This window comes from Notolepis coatsorum (assembly GCF_963971535.1).
Source record: "Notolepis coatsorum genome assembly, chromosome: 4".
NCBI lineage: Eukaryota > Metazoa > Chordata > Actinopteri > Aulopiformes > Paralepididae > Notolepis > Notolepis coatsorum.
This window is the reverse complement of record NC_140168.1, coordinates 59,010,314-59,028,650: the sequence shown is the minus strand read 5'-3', so window position 1 is coordinate 59,028,650 and position 18,337 is coordinate 59,010,314. Positions and strand designations below refer to the sequence as shown.

At 44.0% G+C, this 18,337-nt stretch overlaps 1 protein-coding gene across 1 annotated transcript in view; it reads left to right on the top strand.

The window, feature by feature from the left end:
• The window catches only part of ptprua (protein tyrosine phosphatase receptor type Ua), a gene marked incomplete at its 5' end in the record, with an annotated part of 205,691 nt that overhangs the window by 80,576 nt on the left and 106,778 nt on the right, over window positions 1–18,337 (top strand). The window contains 3 exon segments of the mRNA XM_084311954.1: window positions 10,145–10,346; window positions 13,724–13,826; window positions 14,344–14,623. Of these exon segments, the coding sequence (XP_084168080.1) occupies window positions 10,145–10,346; window positions 13,724–13,826; window positions 14,344–14,623 (585 nt within the window).

Here is an 18,337-nt window from a genome sequence, read left to right as displayed (position 1 = left end):
GCAAAGAAGAAAGCTTTGCAGCAGCAGACAAGGTTGCCAGGAAGGATTTTGAGAGCTTCCTTACAGTCCCTGAAGTTGAGCTCATTCCTGAAACTGACCCTGCAGCTTCAGCAAAGCTACGGAAAAATTATGATGAGATTCCAAACATCGCCCTTGCTAGTGTAAGGTATGGCATAGGTCTAAGGCCAACTGCAGCTATAGCAACTGCAGCTCTGATTGATGCAGAACTCATCTTAGAAGATGACACAAGTAAAGTGATTGATAAGAACAAGGTTAAGAGAGCACAAGAAAAGTTGATGCAAGAGCTGGGGGAAGAGTTTGAGGAGAAGTGCAGGGAGGAGGGGGGGATCTCCTGTATCCTCTTTGATGGGCGGATTGACATGACCAATGTGATGATGGAAGCTGAGGGCAGTGACCAATCTTTTCCTGCAAAGATCAAGGAAGAACACTATAGTGTTGCTAGTGAGCCTGGCAGCAACTATCTGTTCCACTTTACACCAGAGAAAGCAACTAAAGAGGAGTCCCATGCAGAGAAGATTGCTAAGGTCCTGTTTGCCTGGCTGAAAGAGAGAGGTTCTGATAAGACCTTGTGGGCCATTGGAGGAGACTCGACCAATGTCAACACTGGAGTGAAGGCAGGTGTAATGCGGAAGCTGGAGCTGCACCTGGGGAGAAAGCTGGTCTGGTTGTTGTGCAACCTGCACACTGGTGAACTTCCACTGCGCCGTCTCATTGTTGAAGTTGATGGGGCTACTCTGTCAGACAACAAATTGTCTGGGCCAATAGGACAGCTCCTTGATTCTGTTACAGACTTGGAGATCAATCCTAACTTCACCAGGATCTTTCTTGGCCCTCCGCTGATCAAGCTGCCTGAGAAGATCATTCAAGATCTCTCAACTGATCAACACTATGGCTATAAGCTGGTCTGTGCAATCAGGGATGGAGTGCTTTCTGCAAGGCTGGCTCTGCTGGAGATTGGACCGGTAAACCACAGCCGCTGGCTCACCACAGCAAACAGACTCCTCAGGCTCTGGGTGTCGAAGCATCAACTTAAAAGAAAGAACCTGAATAATCTACAATGCATTGTGGAATTCATCATTGGAGTGTATTATCCATGTTGGTTCAACATGAAGGTCAAGCACTCCTGGATCGAAGGGCCTAGGCACATCCTGTTTCAGCTGGACTGCCTCAAGTCTCAGAGGAAGGAGGTGCTGGATGTTGTGATGCCAACTGTGAGAAGATCTGCTTGGTATGCCCACAGTGAAGCCATCCTCCAAACACTGCTGTGCTCTGAGGATCAAAAAGAGAGAATTGAGGGGGTGGAGAGAATCCTGGCCATCAGGGGAGAGGGGGATCCAGACACTCAGCTGGGAGACTCCTGTGTCAGGATCAGAAGAACACCTCACATCAATAGTGACGCTTCCAGCATTGGTGGCTTAATCAGCTGGTCAGAAGATGTGTCAGAGCCACCTCTCACCTGCTCCCTAAGCACCTCCGAGGTGAAGAACTTCATCAACACCCCCATGGAGGTTCTCGACTGGCCTTGCCACACACAAAGCATCGAGAGGGTTGTTAAAATGGTGACTGAGGCCTCTGCTAAGTACTTTTCATAAGAAAAAAGGGATGGAGGGATCAGGGCTCAGGAGACCAGCAGGAGGCTGATGTCCAAGAATGAATCCAAGCAGGACTTGTGCAACCTGATCAAATTTAAGAAGATAGATGATTGATGGAGCCCCATGGATTTTCTCAATAGGCTACATTGAGACGTTTGTTAAAATGGTTACAGAGGTTTCTGCTGAGTAGTTCTGGAAAGAGCTCACCTATTTATGGCTGACGTTGACTTTAAGTTTGTGTTTGTAGGTTGGTGGCTAAAGCAGTACAGTAGGAGATCTTGCCATCCAAGAATGAGTCCAATCAAGATATTGGAACCTGGCAAAGTTCAAGAAGTCAGGAAATCGAGATTTAGCACTTAGGTGTTTGTGTGCATTACAAATACAATTTATTATTGTTAGTATTATTATTATTGATCTTTGGAGTTGTATCCAGTTATATACAGTTCACTTGTTAATAAATTTGATGGCTTTGTCATTATAAATGATTTCCCATATATTTTTTATCTTTGCAATTTTGTAATACAATACCAATGGGTTCAAATGGTAAAATCAGCCATTTTGAAATCCAAGATTATGCAGGTTATATTTATCCTATCCCAAAAATGACCTCATATTTGAATTCCCCATTAAGAAACACATCATTTAGACATATTGCATGTTAGGAATTCCTTCAGATTCATGTTATCATCCATGTATGGCCAAGGGGTGAAAAATGGTAAAATCGGCCATTTTGAAATCCAAAATGATGTAGGTTAGAGTTATCCTATCCCAAAAATGAACTCATATTTGAATTCCCCATTAAGAAACACATCATTTAGACACCTTGCATGTTAGGATTTCCTTAAGATTCATGTTGGCATCCATGTATGGCCAAGGGGTGAAAAATGGTCAAATCGGCCATTTTGAAATCCAAAACAATGTAGGTAGGAGTTATCCAATTGTAAAAATAATCCCATATTTGAATTCCCCACAAAAAAACACGTATTTTAGACACCCCACTCGATTGATTTTCCAAAAAAAAAAAAGTATGGCCCGCCCTACCGGGGGAGGATCCTGTCTCTTCACAGTTCATAGGATTTATATGTTCATATGGTAATGAGGCTGAAGCACAGACTGTAGGCTGTAATTACATGGGGGACAAGCATTATAATTACTTATTTGCCTAAGAGATGCCTCCACGAGGGGGGCAACTTTAAATGTCTCTAATTAATTATTGATGGCCTCATATCAACCGTGGACCTCTCTGTGAGCTCGGAGCCTTTGGAGCTTCGCACATGAAGGACGGATCTTCTCCTGTTGGAAGACATGTCCCGGTCCTGCGAGGAGTACTCTCTCTCTCTCTCTCTGTAGTCCAAAGTGGACGAGACAAGGACGAAGATGAGAGTATCGATCGTGTGACCCGAAAGCCACCCTTTTCGGTGCCAAGACTAGCTGTGAGAGTCTGGGCGAGAAAGTGTAATTAATGAATGCTGCTCTACCCCTTGAAAGAGCAGAGGTGGCATTGAACAACCTCTCGAGTGAAATTTTTTTAATACAGGGCTCTGCGAAGTGTGTGTAACCATGGTTACCGTGACATTGCCCATTCAATGCAATTATCTATTACAACAACAACAACAACCAGCTTGTGACTGCAACTTGTGACTGCAACTTCGCGGACGACTCAGCCCTGCTGGTCTCTAACCAATAGAATAATAGAATAGAATAGAAATACTTTTATTATCCAGAGGGAAATTTGACAAACATTTAGACAGAACAGGTCACGAATAAGAATAACAAAACAAATAAAATTGCCTAAGATAAGAATAGAATAAAATTGAATAAAAATGGAATAAAATATACAGTAAAAATATACTGAGGTCTACAGTAGGTGTAATATTGCACAGTGCTGTTTCAAAAGTAAGAGTCCAGGAAGATGGTAACTGTCACTCTGTGCTCAGTGATGCAGTGAGGCACAGTGATGCATTGTATAGTCTGATGGCTGTTGGAATGAAGGACTTGCTGTTCGTAGTGTGAGCCTAGCACTGAACATGCTCCTCCTGTCAGCCAAGTATGTGTATAGTCAGTGGGTGGAAGGGGTTTTCCCTGATGGCCTGGAGCAAGGCTCCTCCTCTCCGCCACCCTCGCTAGGGAGTCCAGCTCCACCCCAACCACGCTACTGGCCTTCCTGACCAGCTTATCCAGCCTGTTTGTGTCCCCTGCTCTCAGTCCGCTGCCCAAGCAGGTCACAGCGTACAAGAAGGCGCCCGCCACCACCGACTCATAGAACATCCTCAACATCCTTGTACAGACATTGAAGGATCTCAGCCTTCTGAGGAAGTAGAGTCGGCTCTGGCCCTTCTTGTACAGAGCCTCTGCTTGTTTTGACCCGTTCCGTTTGTTGTCGATGTGCACACTGAGGTATTTGTACTCCTCAACCATGTCCACATCGACTCCCCTGATGGAAACGGGGGTCACAGGTGCACTCCTCCTCCTCCCCAGCTCCACCACCAGTTCCCTGGTCTTCGCCACATTTAGCTGCAGGTGGTTTTTATCGCACCATGTGACGAAGTCCACTACCAGTTCCCGGTATTCCCTCTCATCACCGTCCTTTATACATCCCACTATCGCAGAGTCATCAGAAAACTTCTGAAGGTGGCAGGACTCTGACCGATAGTGGAAGTCGTTGGTGTAGACGGTGAAGAGGAAGGGAGAGAGGACAAGTTGCAGGTTGAAAAAGCCCTCAGCTCTGAACTCACAAGAATCTGCACCTGGCTCGCTGATAACAAACTATCATTACACCTGGGTAAAACAGAGTCCATTCTCTTTTGATCAAATAACAAACTTCTCTGTTACAGTGGGTGACAATATTGTCACAAGGAAAGATGAAACTACCTACCTGGGTTCCACATCTCAAAACAAACTGGTCAGACTACTGCTTGACCTTACTCCTAGAACCCACCTTTGATTGATTGATTGAAAAGTTTATTAACAGATTGCAGAGTGGGTATAGTACAGTACAGCTCAATACATACAATTGTTAAGGGGATGCAGACCAGAGAAAGACTTTCGTCTTGTTTACATCAGGGTCCCCCATTTTCAATTCATCATAATTGCCTCACCCCTGCCCACTTTGACAACCTAGGATGGCTTAGAGTAGACGACAGAGTACAGCAACTTGCAATGGGCCTGGTCTACAAGATACACTACACGACCAAGGTACCCATGTACATGTCAAAATACTTCCCAAAGGTCAGTGAATACCACGATCACAACACCAGAGGGAGCTCCACAAATCATGTTAAACCCAGATTCGGCTCAAACAAGGGACTAAACACGTTTCGCAATTATGCCACATCAATGTGGAACGCCCTACCTAAAGCTGTAAAGGAATGTGAATCACTACCCACTTTCAAAACCACTCTCAAAGAACACCTACGGGAGACTGCAATTCGAAACTGGCCCCTGTAAATGTTCTAACCCAACCCCCTCCAATGTACAGTAAATTACCTAGTATGGTTTTGTCAATATTCCAATGTACAGTTTTGCTTGTTTGTACAGTGTCCCCCCCCCCAACCCCCTCCAATGTACAGTAAATTACCTAGTATGGTTGTCAATATTCCAATGTACAGTTTTGCTTGTACAGTTGTACAGCGTTTCCCCTCCTACCCAACCCCCCCCCACCCAACCCCACCCAACCTCCTCCAATGTACAGTTTTTACGTCAAATGTATATACTCCCTTTTCTGGACTCTTTTTGTATCACAAACAGTATTGTATTTGCAAATCTGGTATGTCATAAATGTATAGATGTAGCAGTAACTGTCTATCTGTATGTCATGTATGTCATATATGTCCTGATTAATTGAAAACGGGGGACCCTGATGTAAACAAGACGAAAGTCTTTCTCTGGTCTGCATCCCCTTAACAATTGTGTGTATTGAGCTGTACTGTATTGTACCCATTCTGCAATCTGTTAATAACGTTTTCAATCAATCAATCAATCAATCAATCAGGCAAATCTTTCCTGTGACAAAATGGCAACCAATGTAATAAAAAAAGTCAACCAACGAACAAGATTCTTGTACCGGATCTCCTCTCTGGTAAACAAGAATACCTTGAAGACTCTAACAGCAGCACTCATTCAAGGCTACTACGACTATGCTTGCACCTCATGGTACCAAAGCACCTTAAAGGCCCTAAAAACAAGACTACAAACATCACAAAACAAACTGGTCAGACTACTGCTTGACCTTACTCCTAAAACCCACCTCACCCCTGCCCATTTTGACAACCTAGGATGGTTTAGAGTAGACGACAGAGTACATCTACTTGCAATGGGCCTGGTCTACAAGATACACTACACCACTAAGATACCCATGTACATGTCGAAATACTTCCCAAAGGTCAGTGAATTCCACGATCACAACACCAGGGGGAGCTCCACAAATCATGTTAAACCCAGATTCGGCTCAAACAAGGGACTAAACATGTTTCGCAATTATGCCACATCAATGTGGAACACCCTACCTAAAGCTGTAAAGGAATGTGAATCACTACCCACTTTCAAAACCACTCTCAAAGAACACCTACGGGAGACTGCAATTCGAAACTGGCCCCTGTAAATGTCCTAACCCAACCCCCTCCAATGTACAGTAAATTACCTAGTATGGTTTTGTCAATATTCCAATGTACAGTTTTGCTTGTTTGTACAGTGTTCCCCCCCCAACCCCCTCCAATGTACAGTAAATGACCTAGTATGGTTGTCAATATTCCAATGTACAGTTTTGCTTGTACAGTTGTACAGTGTTTCCCCCCCCAACCCCTCCTACCAAACCCCCCCCACCCAACCCCACCCAACCTCCTCCAATGTACAGTTCTTACGTCAAATGTATATACTCCCTTTTCTACAACAGTACTGTATTTGCAAATCTGGTATGTCATAAATGTATAGATGTAGCAGTACTGTCTATCTGTATGTCATGTATGTCATATATGTTATGATGAATTGAAAATGGGGGACCCTGATGTAAACAAGACGAAAGTCTTTCTCTGGTCTTCAATTGTATGTATTGAGCTGTACTGTACTGTACCCATTCTGCAATCTGTTAATAAACTTTTCAATCAACCAATCAATCACTCTAGCCTTCTCTCCCTCTCAGCCTTCCAATTGTCTCATTAAAGAGAAAGAAAACACTAAGTAGAGTTGACTGCCCACTCTATAGAGAAAAAAAAAGAATTCTACATAGTCTGGATGCAAATCCCATTCCCGTTATAATAACCTAAAGAGATAGAGAGAGCTGGCAGACATACTGCGATGCAGACACTGATTTAAATAAAGACACAGAAGACATGTTTCCAGGCCGAGTGCAGGACACAATGTACACACGCGCACAGCGACGCAGTCCCATGCAAAAAACACCAGGGCCCTCATTTATCAACGTGGCGTACGCACAGATATGTGCGTAACCCGTGCGTACGATCATTTCTAAGCAAAGTGTGGGACTTATCAATTTGAACTTGTGCTTGACTTTGTGCGTATATTTACGCACAGGTCGGAGCATGCGTAGCTGGCGCCCGTTGGTAGAATATATTATTACAACAAGGAAATAAGCTTCTGTGCATTAGTTTCAACACTGGCATGTTCTGTATGAACCGTAATTCATTATAGTTCATTGTAAAATAGCAACAGTAGTGTAATTATGGTCAAAACCCTATAAATAGCATTTGGAATAATAGGTCTTTATCTCCGAATGAATGCAGCATGGTTTATATAGCGCTATCGGAATATACGGGGTGTACTGACTGACTGCGCTCCGCGTAGCTCAACTCGTTATTATTTTGCGCACAGACCGCAGAAACACGGGAACGTTTTGATTATATTTAAAAGGCTTTACGTTAAAAGAAACAAGTGGAATTTCGAAGCTGTAAGCAGAATACAAGTCATATGAACACCCACGATATAGTGTTCTTCCCCCTTCCTACTGTATAAGAAAGAATAAAAAACGCATTGCAATGTGTATTACAAAACCCTTAATAATGTGTCTTAAATGAATGAAAAGCATACATGCTCTGGACACAGAGCATATATCGTGTGGGTGATATGACTTGTATTATGCTTACAGAATTCCACGTATTTAGTTTTACAATGTCAAAGCCTTTTAATATAAATCAAATTGTTCCCGTATTTCTGCAATCTATGCGCAAAATAATAAGGAGTTGCGGTAGATACACACTCAGAACGTATTACATGCTGGTATGCTGATAGAGTATACTATTATATGAATAGGAATAGGAATATGATATAAGGTATACACTGGTCCGTCCGCGAGGATAGCGAGGAGGAGTCGGATAACCATTAAATGCCATTTGAGAATATAGGCTATTAATGCAATGAAAACATATTATTTAATGTTTTCATAAGCGTAAAGATACAACAGCTAGATTAATGATCAAGTTAGTTTACTGTGCAGGGTTCGCAGGGCTGTGCATTGTGCTATTATATATGCGCAAGTTACTGTTGCATAATGTAGGCTATGGCTGCTATTATATGTAATTCATATAGGCTACCTAATAGTATATGATTTTTAGAGGCATCTATTTTGTTGTCGGTATTAGGCTAATACCGACAACAAAATAGATGCCTCTAAAAATCATATTATAGCCAATCGAACACAACTAATAAAGGCATTCATATTACAGCACGGTTATAATGACACACCACCAACACCAAACAGTGGTCAACGAACGGTCTTTATTAGTATTTTGAGCTGTCCAGGCAGAATTGCAGCAATGGTCTTAGGGAGCCGTTGATATCTGACATCACCGTGTACAAGTCAGCCTTTTATTTATCCCATAACACCGGTTGTGTCTTCTTGGTTCGACAGCGCCTCAGTGAACAATCTCCCGTGAAGTTTCTCAGAGTTCCGCTCGGGTCAGTCCATTATTTCACATCCCATGGGGGGTGTTTCATGACCATATATGGATAATCATGCACGAGCATTCACGGTAGAACAAAGAGGTATTTATCAACATGGAGGAGCGTAGGACCTGTGTACGCACAGTTGATAAATCCCAATCTTTTTGTGCGTGCACACATTCTAAATTCTGTGCTTACGTATGAAAATAGAACACTTTCTACGAATATTTGATAAATGAGGGCCCAGATCCTTATGGTTAGACTCCAGTAAGGCGCATCGAAGCCATCAGCTCAACTGCAGCCTATATGAGAAACAAGGTGTCAGCAGCGGCATAGAAGTGAGTTCGCTCACAGTCGACCCGACCCCTCTGGGGTTAAACCGAGGCTTTTAAAGCGAAGAGGAGTCAAATAAACGGTATATGCTGCTGCCAAACTGACACCGCAATCAGTGACATAAAAGAGATGGGCCTTTTTCTCTTTCTCTCTCTCATAACGGGGGCAGGGGACTTGTTACATCGAGCCTGGACAGACAGCAGGGCTGGCTGTTATTGAAGATGACTGTCTGGCCATTGAATGTGAAGTGGTTGAATAGACTGCCCATGCTAGAAAGAGGAGAGAGAGAGAGAGAGAGAGAGAGAGAGAGAGAGAGAGAGAGAGAGAGAGAGAGAGAGAGAGAGAGAACATAAAGCCGCAGACACGAGGCAGAGAGATGCAATGGATAGGGTTATTATAGATCATTAAAAGGAAAGTGTCTGAAAGCAACTGGGCTCAATGCGCTGAGAGTAAAAGACGGGCAACGATGAAAACTGAGCCTGCGACAATGGAGTGAAGGTTAGGAGACTCAGGAGTCTAAAGAAACCTGCGGATGGAAATAAATGAAGTTAGCGAGATGTGGAGGAGAAGGAGAGATAGAGAGAGAGATAGAGAGGGAGAGAGAGGGAGAGAGACTGAGGCGGAAACATAAACTGCTACAAAAAATAATTGGGATCCCCCTGTGTTCAGCGGGTGAGAGAGGATGGATGGAGGGAAGGAAGGAAAGATAGATGGGTGGAGGAAGGGAGGGATGGATGGGTGGAGGGAGGGAGGGAGGGATGGGGGGATGGATAAGTGGAGGAAGGGAAGGAAGGGTGGGTGGAGGGAGGGAGGGAGGGAGAGGAGTTGGAGGGCCTAAGTAGCATTATTGTATGGCGTGCAGCAGTGGCAGTCTGTGGGTGGGCAACAAGGCAGCGCTGTAGCAACACTCAACACCTTGTCAGATCAGCTCAGCTGTCAAAAAGCCAGCGCTGGCTGGATGGATGAATGGATCCTGATATTCGCACGCCTAAAACACATCAGGCAAACAGTGGTTGGGGAGGGGGGGGGTTGGGGGAAGGATATAGCTCACCAACATGGTGTTTTGGCACGTCTTATCCTCTAATCGGCATTCATACTTGTCAGAAGATCTACCAGCACCAGAGCATGATTGGGATAAAAAGGAGACAACTGTGCGACGCTTTTCGGAGTCGTGGTGTTTCGTGTCAACATTTCCTTTATCTCAATCCAAAAACACAGAAGAAAAATACACAGACCAATTGATCTTGCCTTGAGAGTACTGTAAGTTAGCCTTGCAAGCCAATAACCGTCCTCCTCCTCCGCAGATCAGCTACCAGAGCATCGAGTCGTCGGACCCGGGCATCAACGTGCCGGGGCCCCGTCGCACCGTGTCCAAGCTGAGGAACGAGACCTACCACATGTTCTCCGGGCTGCACCCGGGCACCACCTACCTGGTGTCGGTCCGCGCGCGCACCGCCAAGGGCTTCGGCCAGACGGCCCTCACCGAGATCACCACCAACATCTCCGGTGAGGATGGCTTGTGTGTGTGTGTTTTTTTGTTTTGTTTTTTGTTTTATTGTGCATCCCCATTAGTCTACACCAAGGTGAGACTACTCTTCCTGGGCTCCAAACATTTAAAATACAAACACAATTTTTTTAAATAAAAATATAAAACCACAAACATTGAATTACTCACAAGAAAACATCACAACAAACAAAACAAGTGAATCAAAGCTCACTCAATATTCATAAGTCAAATATCACAATTCTCCAACCATAGAATACATATTTGTGTGTGTGTGTGTGTGTGTGTGTGTGTGTGTGTGTGTGTGTGTGTGTGTGTGTGTGTGTGTGTGTGTGTGTGTGTGTGTGTGTGCACGCTTGACTGCTACCTTTTTACCTACGCTTTCCAACCTGTGGTTATTAAAGGGTTCCGTGGGTAGTAAAAGTTAGGCTTCTGTAAAACGTAGTACTTGGAAAGTAAATGCCTGCCGCTGGCTTCTCTTGGAGCAGCGTTGAGTTGAGTAAGACTTTGGTCAAGGGAGTGCTCTGTTTTCCGATTCCCTCTCCCGCGGATGTTTCTATTTCAAGAAGGTTTAGTAAAAGCGATGCAGGAAGTGAACAACTCTTCCGGGGGGCCGACAATACACCTGCTGGGTTCCAAATACACCTGCTGGGCTCCAAATACACCTGCTGGGTTCCAAATACACCTGCTGGGCTCCAAATACACCTGTCCAAATACACCTGCTGGGCTCCAAATACACCTGCTGGGTTCCAAATACACCTGCTGGGTTCCAAATACACCTGCTGGGCTCCAAATACACCTGCTTGGTTCCAAATAGCATCAAAATAGAAACGGAATTCCCTAGTATACTAGTCCCCCCATCAAGGTTACACAGGGTGAAATTAAGGGACAGCCCGAGTTGCTGGAGGGCATTGGTACACTCCTGGTAAATGGTAAATGGCTGCTTTTTTATATAGCGCTTTTATCCAAAGCACTTTACAATTTGTTCCTCACATTTTACCCATTCACTCACACATTCACACACCGACGGCGGAGGCAACCATGCAGGATGCGAACCTGCTCATCGGGAGCAATTAGGGGTTAAGGGGTTAAGGACACATCGACTTGCTGCCCGGGAGGAGCGGGAATCGAACCGGGAACCTCCGGATTGCCATACGACTGCTCTACCTCCCGAGCCACTGTCGCCCCACTCCTCCCATACAGTATGCTGTGGTCCTGCCCAGTTGTACAAATATTCTGATGTACAAAGATAAATCAGACATCCCATTCTGCCCAAGCCTGTTTGTTCTGGGTGATCCTCTCCCATGAGGGTCTCCAGGCGGAGATACACCATGGCAGCCCATTAATTCCGAGGATGTCTGTAGAATCGACACAATCCCCAAGGATTTCTCCCAAATGAAGCCGTTAAAAACACGGGCACACTTACGTCTGCCTTTTCGAGTTCGTAATTCCTACGAACGAATTTACAAAAAGAAGCCATTCTAGAATGCCAAGAAAGTTCGTAAATCGGGTTACAAAGACATTTCTTGGTAACTTTCTCGTCCATTGTCGTCAAGGTAGTCAAGGCGACATCGCCGTTTCTAACGATCTGGCTTCTGCTGAAACGTCCCCCCCTGATCTCTTTTTAATAGACCCATCTTTGAAGCCGTTCCCCTTTGTTCCGGGTCTGACATTGGATTGTCAATGTTTTTTTTCACTCTTTTTACTACAGCGGTTCAAAGAGGCCGTTCCCTCAAGTGAGCCATTATACAACGCTGCCTTTTGTGAATAGAGGAAATAGTTGGAAATAATTGACAAAAAAGCGAAGGGGAAAGAACAGCTTTCAGCTTTTTCAGTCCATAATGAAATAACAACAGGGCTGTCAAAATCAACCCCTCTCGAGGCTTTTTCACAATAGAACCTTTTGCAAGACGCATAATTGTCATCACACTTTTCTTTTCTTCTATCTGAATCGCCTGCATTTACTTCACTCCAGTTTCTCTCACATGGCTCTGCTAATGCCCCCACCCCTCCACACACACACACACACACACACACACACACACACGCACACACACACACACACACACACACACACATACACACACACACACACGCACGCACACGCACACACACACACACACACACACACACACACACACACACACACACACACACACACACACACACACACACACACACACACACACACACATACACACACACACACACCAGTAACACGGTGCGTTCTTTCTCCTCTCAATGAGCCATTCCCTCCCTCCAGATCAGAGAGAGAGAGGTATTGAATTCATACACATGTTCTCCCCAGCGCTGCTCACACCAGTCGCCCTCAGCGGGAGAGCGCATGCTTTCTGCTCCGAGTTCCGATACAGAAACCTGTAATGGAACGCTATTAGTCTGTCTATAATTCATGCCAGGTTTAACCGGCAGAACACGCTCTGGCTCAAATCCTACTTGACACCTCCATGTATAATGCAGGCCTCGGCTGTCGACTTGACTGAGTGTGTGTATGTGTGTCTATGTGCATGTGCATGTATTGATGTGTGTGTGTGTGTGTGTGTGTGTGTGTGTGTGTGTGTGTGTGTGTGTGTGTGTGTGTGTGTGTGTGTGTGTGTGTATAGGTGTGTATGTGCATGCATGTCTATGTACATGTGCATGTATTGAAGTCTATGTCTCTGTGTATGTTCCTGTGTATGACACATGCAAGCCTATGTGCATTTATGTGCACTGTACGTGTGCACATGTTGTGTGTGTGCTCCCGTGTCCAATCGGCACACCAAACACACACCAAACACACATCAAACAGAACATCACCCTGGCTGCTACTTCCCCCCACAGAGCAGTAATTGAATGTCATCAATCTGACAAACACTTCAATTATTTCTCGTACAGTTATATTCCGAGGCCCCCCCCCAAATATCTGATCTCTCGCTGCCCGGGACAGCCGCCTGCCTGCCTCCCAACACACATTCCCTCCACACTCCAACTAATTTGGTCCCAGCGGTAGAGTGCGGTGAGAAAACACTCGACCCTCGCCTTTCCCCCACCAGAGTTCTGTTCCAGGCCGCGTGGTGCTCCATCAGATCGGCCCTAATTATAAGGGCCTGTTGTTTCCTCTGCGGTGAGGCCATTGCCCTCTGTGCTCATCAGTCACATGGCGCCGCGTGCGGGAGAGGCGTTGGATGTTAAGCATCGGGGGGTTACGGCTGTAATGAATAAGGATGGCGATATAGGCAAAGAGAGGGTTTTGGACGCACGGTCTCGTGTGCTATACATTACTGTTGCAGCTCTATATATTGGTTTGACTCCTCCTTGCATTTATATCTCCCTTTCTTTTTCATCTCCCCCTCCCTCCCTCCCTCCCTCCCTCCTTCCCCAGCGCCTGTGTTCGACTACGAAGACGTTCCGTCTCCGCTGAGCGAGTCGGAGAACACGATCACGGTGCTGCTGCGGCCGGCGCTGGGCCGGGGAGCTCCCGTCAGGTAGAGCACTTTATTCAGCAACACTGTATTACCACACTGCAGCCTTCATACATACATACATATACAGTACCTGTACAGCATGTCATGATGTTCTCAGTTCTGTTGCACCATATTCACATGCCGGCCATTTTGCTCTTATATCACGCTCAGGTTGGGATTTCTTTCCACCCTGTTCCTCAACCCTGCTTTTTCCCCGCTCTCTTTTTCTTTGTCTTTTTTTATTTATTTAAATGTTTTTGTTTTAGTTGTTTCTCCAATGCAATAAAGCAGAAGCGATCCTTCAAAGATACCACATAGCAACCGTCTAACTGTCTGATAGCAGTTGACAATTACTGATGACATATATATATATATATATATATATAAAAAATTGAAACTAGAAATGTTTTTCAGGATGAATCTCTCTCTCTCTCTCTCTCTCTCTCTCTCTCTCTCTCTCTCTCTCTCTCTCTCTCTCTCTCTCTCTCTCTCTCTCTCTCTCTCTCTCTCTCTCTCTCTCTCTCTCTCTCTGCTCCAGTGCATACCAGGTCGTGGTGGTGGAGGAGGACGGCTCCAGGAGGGTGAGGCGACGGGAGCTAGGCACCGCGGACTGTTTCCTCTCCCCAAACTCCTACAACGAGGCCCGTGCCAAGGGAATCCCCCACTACTACACGGCCGAGCTGCCGCCCAGCAGCCTGCCCGAGGCCACCCCGTTCACCGTGGGCGACAACCACACCTACAACGGCTACTGGAACACCCCGCTGGACCCCACCAAGAACTACCTCGTCTTCTTCCAGGCTGCCAGCAACTTCCGAGGGGTAAGACAAAAAAACGTTGTGGAACCATTCGCCTGACAAGCCTGTAATTTCTCAAGCATATGGACGCGCTGGCGCTCTTTAACAACGTTTGGCAGTTAATTTAGGCTTGTGGAAAAGGTAGAGACGGATAAAACAAGACGCTATGCCGAAAAGGACAAAGGAGGGAAACGTGTGATAACGGCGGTTGTACAATGAAGGTGTTATCTGTGACTCGACAGCCACTGTCATATCTGTGACTCGTTGATGTTACATCACATGTTAAAATATGAAACGGCAGGTTCTCTCTCTTATTATCTCCCTGGTTGCCCTCTCTTTACCCTGGCTCCCCTCATCCAACGCCGGCACCGCTCCCAATTATCAGCATGTCGGCTTGTACAGTAGATTATTCCCTGTTGTAGGACATGCACATTTAATGACTGTAGAGTGTTTACACTTATGGCTGTGGGCTGTAGGCTATCAGGTGAAATGGTGTTTTAAAATGACCTAATAGCCAAGCACACTGTGGGGTTGGTTGACAGTGTATTATTATTATTATTATTATTATTATTATTATTATTATTATTATTATTATTATTATTATTATTATTATTATTATTATTATTATTATTATTATTATTATTATTATTATTATATATTTGTAATTATTATTATTATTATTATTATTATTATTATTATTATTATTATTATTATTATTATTATTATTATTATTATTATTATTATTATTATTATTATTATTATTATTATTATTATTATTATTATTATTATTATTATTATTATTATTATTATTATTATTATTATTATTATTATTATTATTATTATTATTATAAAAAGAAATTATCATCTGCAATTTGTAACACCTCTCCCGAAGGCTAACCGGTCATGTCCGCTTCCATTCATTGTGCTAAGCTAAGCTAACATGCAGCCAGATAGCTTTCTACTGAACGCACAGAGAGGAAACTGGTATCTATCTTCTTGTATCGCTCTGGAGAAGACAGTAAGCAAATTTCCCCAAATGTTGGCGTGTTCCTTTAACTAGCTAATGTTTGATATATTGGTTGTATATTCCTCAGATAGCTGGTATATCTTTGGTATTATTTACATCTCCCATAGGCTTCAATAGAACTGCCACCAAGCATAGAACGGTATTGTGTGCGTGATGACCCTTCCTTATTTTAGAGTTACCTTGCTAAAGACCCCACTCCCATAAACTGCCATTGATCTAGAAAGCAGACTATTTCAGCTTCAGTTGGACCCGGTTGGTACGGGCTTCAAATCTGAGGGTGGCGACTGATCGCGTCACAGATCCTTCATTCAAACTTGGTTGACTGGAGGAACACAGCGACAGAGAGAATGTCCTATAGGATAAGATAAGATAACATAATTCTTTATTGTCTGTTGGAACAGAAATTTGCTTTGTGTCGAAACACACAGTAGGCCTACTGCGTTACAAAAGAGAAAATACAAGACAACCATGTTACAGAGACAGACAGGCATACAGACAAGAGACTATTGCACTGTCCCGTGTAAGTTGCGACCACATTTATATCCTACATGTTAAGTAGGCTTATTGAATGTGGCACAAAACAGTTTTTGAATCTTTTCAGTTTCCACTTGGGGGATCTGAAGCGCCTATGTGAGGGTATAGCGGCTCGTATTCTGTGTGTAATACATGTGAGGGATCTTCTATGATCTTATGGGCCATTCTCAACATATTTGTAGTGTAACTTTGCAGAAGTGTTTGGTTGATGGATTTGGCGCGATTATCTTTGAGGTGATTTTACGGAGGCTCGCCACTCTGGATTTTGCCTAGACCACGATGCTGTTATACCAGACGATGATGGAGTACTGGATAACACATTCTGGATGGTAGAACAGAGCGATTGCTCTCATCAAAAACAGCATCTGTCTGTTCGGGCTGAAGAAAATAAACTAACCAGATTGTTTAACCTTTTTTTTTTCCACCTGAAACTAAACGTGTAGTTTGGACTTGGTTATGGCCGTTGGGGAGTACTTCTAAGAAAGAGTTTGGTCTATACAATTCTTTCAAAACACAGCAACAAACTAGATTCCTAGAGAATCAGTTCACCGGACATTACCGTAACGTAATGTGCTTACTATTACAGTACATGTGTAATACTTACTAATACTTGATAATACTTAGTATTTTATTACTATGGGTTTCTGGACATTTCTTTTCAAACCTTTATTTAAACTCGAAAGGCAACTGAGGTTTCCCTCATTTACAGTCACGTCGAGTGTACATACAGAAATAAACAAAAATAAGCATATAAAATCACACAGCATATAAAATCAAAACAATAAGACAACACAGTGAAAAGGGCAAAAAGCAAGGATTGACAAAGGTTGGAGATCAAGGTTTAAAATTCTGCAACAGAGGGGAGAATCTCAAGCTTTAAGGACTGTTGGAGTTCATTCCATGAGCTAGAGGGGCATCATAGTGAAATGCAGATTTACCCTGTTTCGAGCAAACTCAACATGGGTGAACACGACACACTTATCAAGGAGGAGCAAAAGCCAAGCATAACACCGACAACATGGAAGACCGAAGTATTGCCACAATGTGCTGTGTTCACACACTGACAGCTGAGTTTGGATAGCCTTTTCCTTCTGGAAACAAATCCTGCCTCTTAAAGAGCGCTATCAATCTGCTTATGTCGAGAGAAAGCACATCACACAAGGCCTGTTTCACAATCTCTTTCTCTCAGAAGCAGGCATTATTTCTAAATATTATTATAATATTATAGCCTGTGTTAAACAATATATATATTTCATATTTTATCTATTCATTATTTTAATTGAAATGTGTTTTTATAGGCTCTTTCTTCTCATTGGCTCAGTTGGGGTGCTGTGAGAGAGGAAATATAGTAAACAATTAAATATATATAATTGGTAGAAACCTGTCACCTGTACTGCATGCTGTTTTGGCTCCGTCAGTGGAGTCCAGTTTTCCACCTGCCAATATTGACTTGACATCTCCATCGTGGAGAAAAGCTGAGAGCCTGAGTTCTTCCAAGCTGTCAACAACTCCCGGAGGGAGGATGTGCATCAGTCATAGCAACTGAGTTGAGTTTTACAAAAATCTACACTATACGTACCTTCCTTCTTTTTCACCATAACAACAGGATTGGCCCCGTGGGCTATTGCTGTCTTCAACCATGTCATGCGCTTTCAGCTTTTCCGCTTGGCGACAGATTTCCGCTTTCATGGGGAGTGTCACAGCTGGTCTCTATTTGGTGTGTGACCAGGCACGTGAGCGCTGGCTGAACACATCAAAGAGTCCAGTTTGTCCTTTGGTCTTTTCTGTCACTGTTCACTTCAGGCAGGACAGGTGGGCTGGGTACGCCAGGCGTCTGAATGTGCATTGCAAACAGAACTCTTTCCACCACTGTGTAGTAGGGGTGTAAAGGTACACGTATCCGTACCGAACCGAACCGTTTCAGTGTGTACCGTACCGTACCGAACGGCTGTGTAGTGTACCGGACGAATACAACGGTATGTTAACCACTAACGACCGCCCACCGGGGGCTGTTTTTTTCACAATCGAATATAATTATTGTTATTTTTTAATATTTTAACAAGTCCATCATTAATTTCAATATAGAATATTCGTTGACAGCCCTACAAGTACAATTAGTTACTGCACACTACATCACCCCTGAGTGGAACATGGAAAGCCAAACTTTCCCCCACTGT